Source organism: Anabas testudineus, chromosome 7 (genome assembly GCF_900324465.2).
Source record: "Anabas testudineus chromosome 7, fAnaTes1.2, whole genome shotgun sequence".
In the NCBI taxonomy this organism is placed as follows: Eukaryota; Metazoa; Chordata; class Actinopteri; order Anabantiformes; family Anabantidae; genus Anabas; species Anabas testudineus.
Window position 1 is genome coordinate 24,243,080 of NC_046616.1, and position 9,491 is coordinate 24,252,570.

The 9,491-nt window shown below is 41.3% G+C and overlaps 1 protein-coding gene across 1 annotated transcript; it reads right to left on the bottom strand.

The window, feature by feature from the left end:
• ptk6b (PTK6 protein tyrosine kinase 6b) lies at positions 1-9,491 on the bottom strand. The gene is made up of 8 exons (XM_026367997.1): positions 8,942-9,491; positions 7,724-7,845; positions 6,896-7,059; positions 6,104-6,269; positions 3,087-3,248; positions 2,150-2,331; positions 1,908-2,061; positions 1-623 (listed from the first exon to the last, which is right to left on the bottom strand). Exons 1-8 carry the CDS (start codon positions 9,331-9,333, stop codon positions 445-447), a joined length of 1,521 nt encoding a protein of 506 aa, XP_026223782.1. The 5' UTR covers positions 9,334-9,491; the 3' UTR covers positions 1-444.

The following is a 9,491-nucleotide window of genomic DNA, read 5'->3' on the forward strand; positions in this document are numbered from 1 at the left end:
TTCAAAATCAGTGTATGATTTATTAGATTTGTTTCACTGCAGTAAGCTTAATAAAACAGAGTTAATGCTAATTATCTAGCTGAAGATGAACAGTTTTAACAACAACGAGCAGAGCATGTGTTGGAACAGCAGTGTTTGGTTTGGAAGCTAGTGTAGAGACGCAAAGTCGTGAGCATGAACAAAGACATTCTAGTGCTAGTTGTTGGTATTTATGTGAAAGCAGAGACGTATGCACATGTACAGTATATAGTGACGGAATGACATGGCTCCGTGGTGCCTCCTTAGCTCATGGCAAAGCAAACCAGTTCTCAGAAGGTTTGCAACCAGCACAAGCAGCAGCCCAGCACTGGCACCAAGTTTGTGTTGGTTGAAAAGGAGTATCTGTGGTATCTCTGCTTCCTCTCAGTGGTGCTGAGCAGACACTGCAGGAAGTCAGGTGGATGGTCAATCCAACTCGTAGCTGCTGTCCAGTTTAACCTTGAGGAACTTGAAGTCGGGTCTGTCTTCTGGCTCTGCGCTCCAACACTGCAGCATGATTTTGTAGAGAAAGTTGGGACATTTGGTTGGAGGTGGCATCCTGTATCCATTGGTAACCTGCTGGTACACCTCTTGGTTGCTAAGGGCTGAGAGATGGAAGGAGAGTTACAGGGAGGAAATAAGTGAAGGGAGCTTCCACTACAAAGCCTGCAGATACATACAGTATACTGTACGGCAGCACATCAACCTATGGTAGTGATGGTGGAGGTCCATACACATCACACTACGATGTAAAGGTCTACCATACCATATATTAATATATTTGTTGAGCATAGCTATTGACTTTCAGTGCCCTGAACACCGCTGCCAAATAGAAAATGGTTTTCTCTATTTCACCACCTTGTACAAAGTGCTTGTGACTAACATAAGAAGAGGTAAGAAAGGCTGATAATCAAAAACACGTGTTTTTCTCTCTGATAATAGTATTATCAGATCATATGTAAATAAAACATGTTTTGCTGTAATAATTCCTCAGCGGTTCTGTAGAGCTTCCAACATAGAAGCCAGTTCTGTCTTCAAAAGATGATATGAAGCTTAAACAAGGCTTCTCCAAGTGTCTCAGTCTCGAGGTGACATGATGCCCTCTTTGTGTTTTCTACCATGCTGTTTTAGTTTCGTTCAGTTTTATACTTTGCATACTAATAAGTAACTATTTCTAATTAGAACTTTATTTCTGTCATGATTCCAGCCTCGTTGCTGCTGGTGTTTCCCCCCGTGCTTTTATTTTGGCAATTTCCTATTTCCCCTTCCCAATCTTGTCACATGCACTCACCTGATTGGTGACACCTGGTTTCCCTCACAGTATAAATACCTGCTCACCTGTTTTCTCTGCCAGATAGTCTTGTTCTCGTTACTCGGACACTATCCCGCACGTTTCCTTGGACTGTTTGTTTGGATCTTTCGGACTCTGCCTGTTCTGGACCCCGTCTCTTGCTTGTACCCCCTGGTACTTTGAGTTCTGTTTATTCCCTGTTTATTCTGTCCATGTGCTCTCTGTTGGTGGGCCATCTTGGTTTAGACATCACTTCCGGTTTTCAACCAGACCACCATACTCACCCTGCCTCATCTCCTCCCATCTAGACTTGTTCATCCAATTCATTGATTTACTGTTGTTCTGCCATTTTAAATAAAAGATTGACTACTCTGTTCTGTCCTGTCATATCTCTGGCCATGGAGTCCAGCTCATAACAATTTCAGGATAGCAGATTGGATAAATGAACGTATCACAGCCAAAGAGCACCAGCGACCTCCGTGTAGAACTGCTGAAACTTTGATGTCCCGATGACAACATTGAACTTCAACATGGAAGCACAACACATATTTTTCACTTTCAGTCATATATCATTGACTGAAAGTGTCATTCCACCAACCTGGGTATGGAACACTTCCATAGGTGATAATCTCGTAGAGCAAGACACCAAAAGACCAAACGTCTGACTTGTTGGAGAACCTTCCATGGCTGATGGCCTCAGGAGCGCTCCATTTGTAGGGAATCTTTTTATCTTCTGTGATGTAGAATGGCTCCTGAACAAAAAACACATGGCTTTAAAAATATTTTTTTTATTTTTTCAACAGACACACAAAAACACCTCCGCCCCCCCTCCTTGCTTACCTTGATCACCCTGGCCAGTCCGAAGTCGGCCACCTTGCAGATGTAGTGTTCTCCCACCAGGACGTTTCGAGCTGCCAAATCTCTGTGGATGCTCTTCTGTTCCTCCAGGTACGACATCCCATCAGCCACCTGGGCTCCCATGTCGATGAGGGAGGAGATTTCTTGATGTTGCCCCTCTGGACCTGAAACAGGAATAAAGGAACGGGACGAAACAAGGTTAACAAGTTACAAAACCCTTTTCTTCAGTTCCCTAAAACTAACCCTCTAGAATACTTCCACAGCTTCAGTTAAGTTCTTGCAAACCAGACATTTTCTGTTGCTATATATAAATATATGGACAGTACACTAACCACTCATTAGATAGGCCTGATCAGTCTAATACAATCCAATACAGCAGCTTTGTCCTGAATTCTTCTTTACATAGTCATACTTTCTCAGTTTTTAAGTAATCTAGGATGTAGTATATGTTTATTACTGAGGTCATATAGGTGGTGGAGTCACACTGCAGTGCATTATGTTTATAAGTGTTTCTAATGTTTTGGTCACCCTACACAAAATCAATGACAAAATGCACTCTAGTTCCTTTTCACCATTAGTAGTCAGTGAGTGTATATACAGTATGTACATACATGTATAAAGTCACTGTTTGACCACTTTTCGATCCCATGTGTGCAAATGAAGCGAGGCTGCTGTATAAATATTAACCCCCCTCCTCCCACATCTAGGCTGCCAGCTTCTGTACTGGTAGTGGACATGTAAGACAGCTTCATATGGTCATTTTAGGGGTGTTCATGGAGCATCGTGGAGGTGCAGCTCTTCATGAAACAATGTCAGTTGGACACTACTGCACTCAGGGATGATTTGATGTTTGAAAGTGAATGTGGAATAAAAACTCTGGTTCTCACATATGACAGGAGATTGGAACACTAAGGTTTACCTCTGAGGAAGTGGAGCAGGCTGCCTTTCTCCATCAGCTCAGTGATGATGTAGTAAGGTGCTGAGGCCGTGCAGACAGCAAACAGACAGATCAGATGACGATGACGAAGACTCTTCAGGATCTGGACTTCCCTATGAAACTCACGGTGGTTCAACTCTGAGTCTAGAGAAAGGGCAACACAGAGAGAGAACTGACATGAAGAAAAAAAGAATAGAGGAGAAAAAGGGGAACGGAGGCAAAAAAGGAAGGTTGGATGAGAAATAGAGACAACCAAGAGAAAGAAACTACGGAAGCCACAGTAAAATCTTTGACCATAACAAAAATTTACACATTTAAAAAAGAGTCATAGTAGGACAAGTGACAGCAAATATGATGTGAGTCAAAGTTGAAACAATAATGGTGGAAGATAGGAATTTCTGTGTTTGGCAAACATTAAGTGTTGGCTGCTCATCACTGAACGCACAGTGGATTTGCAAATGTTGTATTTGCTATTGGTTTCTTTTTGATCAAAGCATGCTAATTGGAAATTATACAGTGTGCAAACTAAGCAGCCTGAAGGCATGCATGGAACAGCCCCGTTGAATTATAGACATCTAAATTAGAGAACGACTACGCAAATATCAAGTTCGCTGCTTGGAGCTGGTTGTCCAGAGGAAGGCCAAAGGGACAACCCTATCAGCTATAGCAAGTGAAGTTGGTCATTCCAAATCTGTGATTTCCAGAATATTGCATCTTTACAATGTCACAAACTCAAACAAGTCCCCCAAGAAGGATGATACAGAGAATGTCAATGGGCAATAAATTCAACACTGCAGTTGGAATTGTTCATCAGTTCAGTGCTGAGCAGGGTAAGGATCTGTCTCGTCATACAATGTGTTAACAAAGACAAACCTCTCATCAGCAGAAAGACTCAAAAGGATATGGAAAAGGACATGCTGAGGAGCATGTTGTGCAGACAGAGGTGAATGGGTCCAAGGTTACTGATGAAAGCAAGTTTAAGTTATTTGGATACTATTAGAAAGATTATGAAGCAGGAGTCGGGCCACTTGTACAGCTTCATGGCACAGTGAATGCAAATGTTTATCAGAACCTTCTTCTACAACATGCAGTTCCTTCCCTGCATTCATCACCCAACCAGCCAACAATTTTCATGCAGGACACTGCCCCCCGTCAAACAGCCAAATGGGTAAAGCAGTTCCTTGAAACTAAAAAAAACACTGAAATAATGAAATGGCCATCCCAGAGTCCTGATCTAAACCAATAGAAAACCTCTGGAAAATCCTTGGCGACAAATTTATGGCTAAGAAACCCACTACAGTCACAGAACTGTGAGACTGGAAGTGGACCAAAATCAATCCAGGGCAGTGAGATTAGTGATGTCCTGCGGCTGCAGGTGTGCTGAAGTCATTCAAAGCAATGTACATTTCCGACTAATTGTTGACTGCTGTAAGCCAAAAATTCCCTCAAATATTGAGCAATAAAGATGATATTATGTTTGAAAAAAATCAAGTGTTATAAATTGTTTTCTAATTTTGATCTCCAGTATATAATACATAGAAAACAAGATTGTTGATGCTGTGATCAACACAAATTATATTATTTTATTACAGCAGCTGTACCACACAGCAACTAATAAACAGATGGTGAGTTTTCCAGTTGTGGTAGGTGTCACTATCACATTGTTTTGGTACTCCAAACTATTTAAAAAAAAAAAAAAACAGTATTACAGTGATATTGGAGGCTGAGTGGCAGTTATAGATGAGGAGGTAGAGTTGTTCTCCTGCACTCTGCATTAATTTTACAGCAGTTGATCTACAATAAAGTTACGCTGTTTTAGCGATTATTCGTTATTCGTTTTGGTTTTCTCTCTTCTCTTTCCACTCACCCAAACCGGTCAAGACAGGTGGCCGCCCACCCTGAGCCCGGTTCTGCTGGAGGTTTCTTTCGTTAAAGGTAGTTTTTCCTCTCCACTGTTACCCATTGTTGTTCAAAGGGGGGTTGTAGGGTTTACTATATAATTCTGTATACAGTTATATTTTGTAAGGTCTTAAACTTACACTGTAACGTGCCTTGAGATGACATCTGTTGTGATTTGGCACTATAAAAAGAAATAAAATTCAACTGGGTTGAAACCACCTCCCGAGTGGATGACTCCACTAACCAGTCAAGTTGCAGTTTACATGCATAACTCTAATAAGTTTGTCCATGAGTACAGATGTAATAAAGTTCCCCTCAGGCGTTCTTGGCACATTGTGTTAATGAGTATAGGCAATTGTAACTAGGAATAATGCTAAGCATGCTAGTAAATCATTAAATGCAACATTAGAGAAAATGACATTCTACACATCCCTGAATTACCATGGTCTAGTTTTAGCAGCATCTTGTTCAAGTCATTGATCTATCTGTAAAATATCAAACACTGAGAAAAAATGCCAAAGGCAGGAGCCTTTGTGACTTTTATACCTTTTATGTGACTGTGAACATATCGACATTATGTAAATGTGTTTACTACAAAAACACATTTGTGATTGCAGTAAATTTTCTGTCTACTTATAAACGAGTCAACTAATTTTTTAGACATTTTGAAGGAAACCTGGGCTGATTAGAAGACACAGCATCCATACTACTTTAGGTGGTGTCTAAAGTAGTATGGATGTCTAGAGTGTATTAGAATAGCTAAACCCTGAATTCTCAGAGTGGAACCCAGGATGCAGAGATGCAGTCTTACACACTTCTCTGCAGTTTCCTTACAGCCGTCAACCCCCCCAAAACTATCAAAACCCCATAGAGACAGTGACCTTTGTGCCACTTACAGTTTGCAGTTATATACTGTCTTCAACCTTAAACTGTAAAATGCGTTAATATGACTTTTGTTACTATGTAAATAAACTGAATTGATTTGCCATGTTGATCTCTGAGTGTAAGAGTGTAATGTGAAGTTAGGCACCACACTACTCCTCATTATCAGAAGCCTATCTATTAAATCAGACTTCATTAGATCAGAGATGATGAAATACCACTTTTGATGATCTTGATGGCAACATTAATCCGGTTCTTCCACCGGCCCCGGTAAACATCAGCAAAGTAACCGCTGCCCAGCTCCTCCTCCAGGGTGAACTCTTCTTTGGGGAGTTCCCACTCATCCACGGTAAAATGACTTAAATCAGAGGTGTTGGGTTTGATCTACAGACAAAACACACAAACACATTTTTACTACATAAATGCATATAAAAAACACTTATTTATATATATATATATATATATAGTATAGTATACTAGTATAGGTATAAGTATATAGTTATAATAGCACTGCCAATAATTGAAATAGCCAATTGCTGTTTGTCCCTGTTTTATTTTATTGTATTTCTTACAGTAACAGTTAACTTGACTATTTATTTTTAAAGCACACACAGTAACAAACCAACTTTAAACCACGTTTATGAAAGCTACTTAACTGTCCTAGTTAGTAGTAGTTTATTAATATAGGTTAATGTTTGGATTGACTGCATTCAGGAAAGTTCAATCTGCACAGCAGTTGAACAGATTAAAATGTTTACTGATGAGATAATAGCAGCTTAAAAATAATAGCACCTAAGGATAGTTTTTTATATGTTCATGAAATAAACATTTCAGTATTAACACCAATCTGTGCATTTTCCTTGATGATCAAGCTCATGATACAAGCTAATTATACTGTAATAGCAAATTTTGTCCACAATAATCACAAAATATTTTTTTACAAACTGTGCAGCCCTAGTTTAAGTCACTATTTTTAGATGATATTGCTTAATATCCACAGCCTGACTTACCCTCTTGCAGGAGTTTCCCAGTCTGCTGATGTTGTTCAGGTTGTTGGCGCAGTAGTGCTCCACCAGGTCAATCAGAGAGCTGAAGTGGTGGCTGTGCTCCACGTAGAAAGTATTCTCATTTGTTTGGAGGATTTTAAAATGCCGCACCCGATTGCCGGACTTCACTGCAGAAAGATTCACACATGTAAACAAATTTAAAAATTCATACAAAGATCCTGCCCTGCTAAACTTTACATAGATATGACTTCCCACACAAAAAAATCCTCTAGAATTAAAATTTTCAATACAATTGTAAAACCACAACAAAAACCATCCAATAATCTTACAGTCACAAACCTGCATCTGTAAGCTCAAATATTTTGGCACAAAGATGAAAACTTTGTGGTTGCACTTTAGTTGTGCAACATGTTTTGAAACATATTCTATATTTATAATATATTTTAGTTAGTTAAATCAAGTCTAGTTGACTAGGCTGGATTTAAATGCACCTGTTAATTTGCCATCTCTGTTGAAAACATTGGAACTGTGGACGGCCAAACATTAGCTTATGTTCTTAAATTTCAGTATGTCTATGTGGAGATCGTCTTTGCATTTTTTCTTTTTTGGCTGGACGGCCTGGTACTTTCATCCAAAGCAACCTACTGAACTGATGTGGACATCCAATGGCAGTCAGTGCAGAGATATAAATAATGGTATCCTTGCTTCACACTTTTTTTTCCTCTCTGTCTTTTTAACATGAAGTGAAACTGCATCTCAGTCTACAGTACTTTAACTTATTCCACTAGTCCTCTTTTTGGACTTCCTTAGGCCCCCTCCCCTATAACTTGCCTGAAAGAACATATCCAATGTTGCCCTTGTCACTGTGTCGGATAAGGAAAGCTCCATCTTCATTTCCTGGACCCAGCAGGTTACACTGGGCCTCAAAGCGATTCATTGTCCCAAAATACCATCTGGATCAAGACAAAGAAACTTTTATAGTACTTATTAGGAAGTGCATGGTTTCAACATTAAATTGACATGATACAAGAATTACACATTGCTATACCAAATGAACCATGGGGCGCCCAACTGATGTGGATAACATGTTTAACTAGATGACAAATAATAAAAAATAACAACACAATAATCAAAAGACCAACTAAATAATCACCAGCGCCTGCTGCCATGTGGGAATAACCACGCTTTACACACTTCCCATTTTGTTCAAGCAGTAAATAAAGATAGACAAAACCAGAAGTGGTGAGGCTGAGTGTTTGTGTATCGCTGACGACATACACAAAGTGACATTATAAAAGGTATGAGTACCTTTTTTGAGTGTGTTACTTAGAACAGAGTGACAGGGTGGATTTACTGTTGGCAACAAGAAGTGACATGTCAAAAAATGTTGCTGTTGTTCAAGTATCGCAGCAGCAGAGTAACACTAACATCAACTGTCCAGAACTGTACAGAAGAGAACGCTAAAAAGAATTCATGACATCTAGTATTTACGCAGTAAGAGGCCAGGCGACCCCAGCTGACAGATTCCTTGAGCTGCATTCACGCAAACCAGTTTGTAACTACCCAGGTGACTCATCTTCGCTGGGAGAGATGGAGACTGAAGAAAACAAGAGCCTGCAACATCTGCACCCTCATCATCATCATCATCATCACCCCCTTAAAACCATCCCAGTGAGTTGGGACTGACTTGATTCAACACATTGGTCAGTGAGCTTGTCAATAACCGGCCATGTTCCTGACTACATCAGGGGTTATTACTGATTCTATGTGTGTCTTTCAGATTTACACAAGTTTCCTGTGGGATGCAAAATAAAGCTGAACCCCGTGTTTAAAGACGTGTTTAGACCTACAGTATGTAGCTCAACACCAAGACTGTTTTGTATTTGACCTGTGCTACCTCATAAAAGTCATTGACCCCCCACCCCCTCCCCGGTTCAGCCCCTGGTTCAGCCCCTGGTTCTGCCTCTTGACAGCAACAGTTGAAAATAACAAAGAGAAGTAAAGAAGTAGATTAAGGAACTGATTTTGATCTAAATAAAGTCCACTCACGGTTGCATTGCCAGAGATTCGGCCCGGGCCAGGTAGTTACTGGGCACGATCCCGGTGTCCAGGACGCGCCCGTTCCCGTCGATGCGTCGTGCGGTCCACCAGTCCCCGCTGCGGCTGATCACGCTGAACAGATCCCCCTCCAGGAACGACAGCTCGTCCTCGTGTCGGCCTTCAAACGCCCACATCGCCGTGTAGACGGAGCCGCTCTCGGGCAGTTTGTCCTGCTGCACAGACCCCGGGCCCCGTCGGCTCTCCTCACTGCCGCCGTCTCCACCTCCACCAACACCATCTGCTGCTGTCGCTGTTCCGTCAGGAGAAGCCTTCTTGTCGCTGAAAATCCTCTGCCATAGTGTTTCCAGACAGGGGCAGGCTCTGCGCACAGACTCATCCATGGATGACCGCACACAGCCCCCACTTGGAGCCGCTCTACCCCGCTTGTGGCTCTTTGCGCGCCAGCTGAGTGAGTCAGCTGACTACACCTGTCGGACAGGTAGAGAGGGTGAAGCGCCAGGAATCCTCACAATGTCAGCAGAGTGTTGTACCCACAGGA

Excerpts from the sequence above, each read along its gene's own strand:
- ptk6b (XM_026367997.1), bottom strand. The coding sequence starts at position 9,333 with ATGGATGAGTCTGTGCGCAGAGCCTGCCCCTGTCTGGAAACACTATGG. Across the intron at positions 7,846-8,941 it reads GAATCTCTGGCAATGCAACC|ATGGTATTTTGGGACAATGA; the intron begins GTGAGTGGACTT and ends GTCTTGATCCAG. Across the intron at positions 3,249-6,103 it reads CATCAAGATCATCAAAAGTG|ACTCAGAGTTGAACCACCGT; the intron begins GTATTTCATCAT and ends CCCTTTCTCTAG.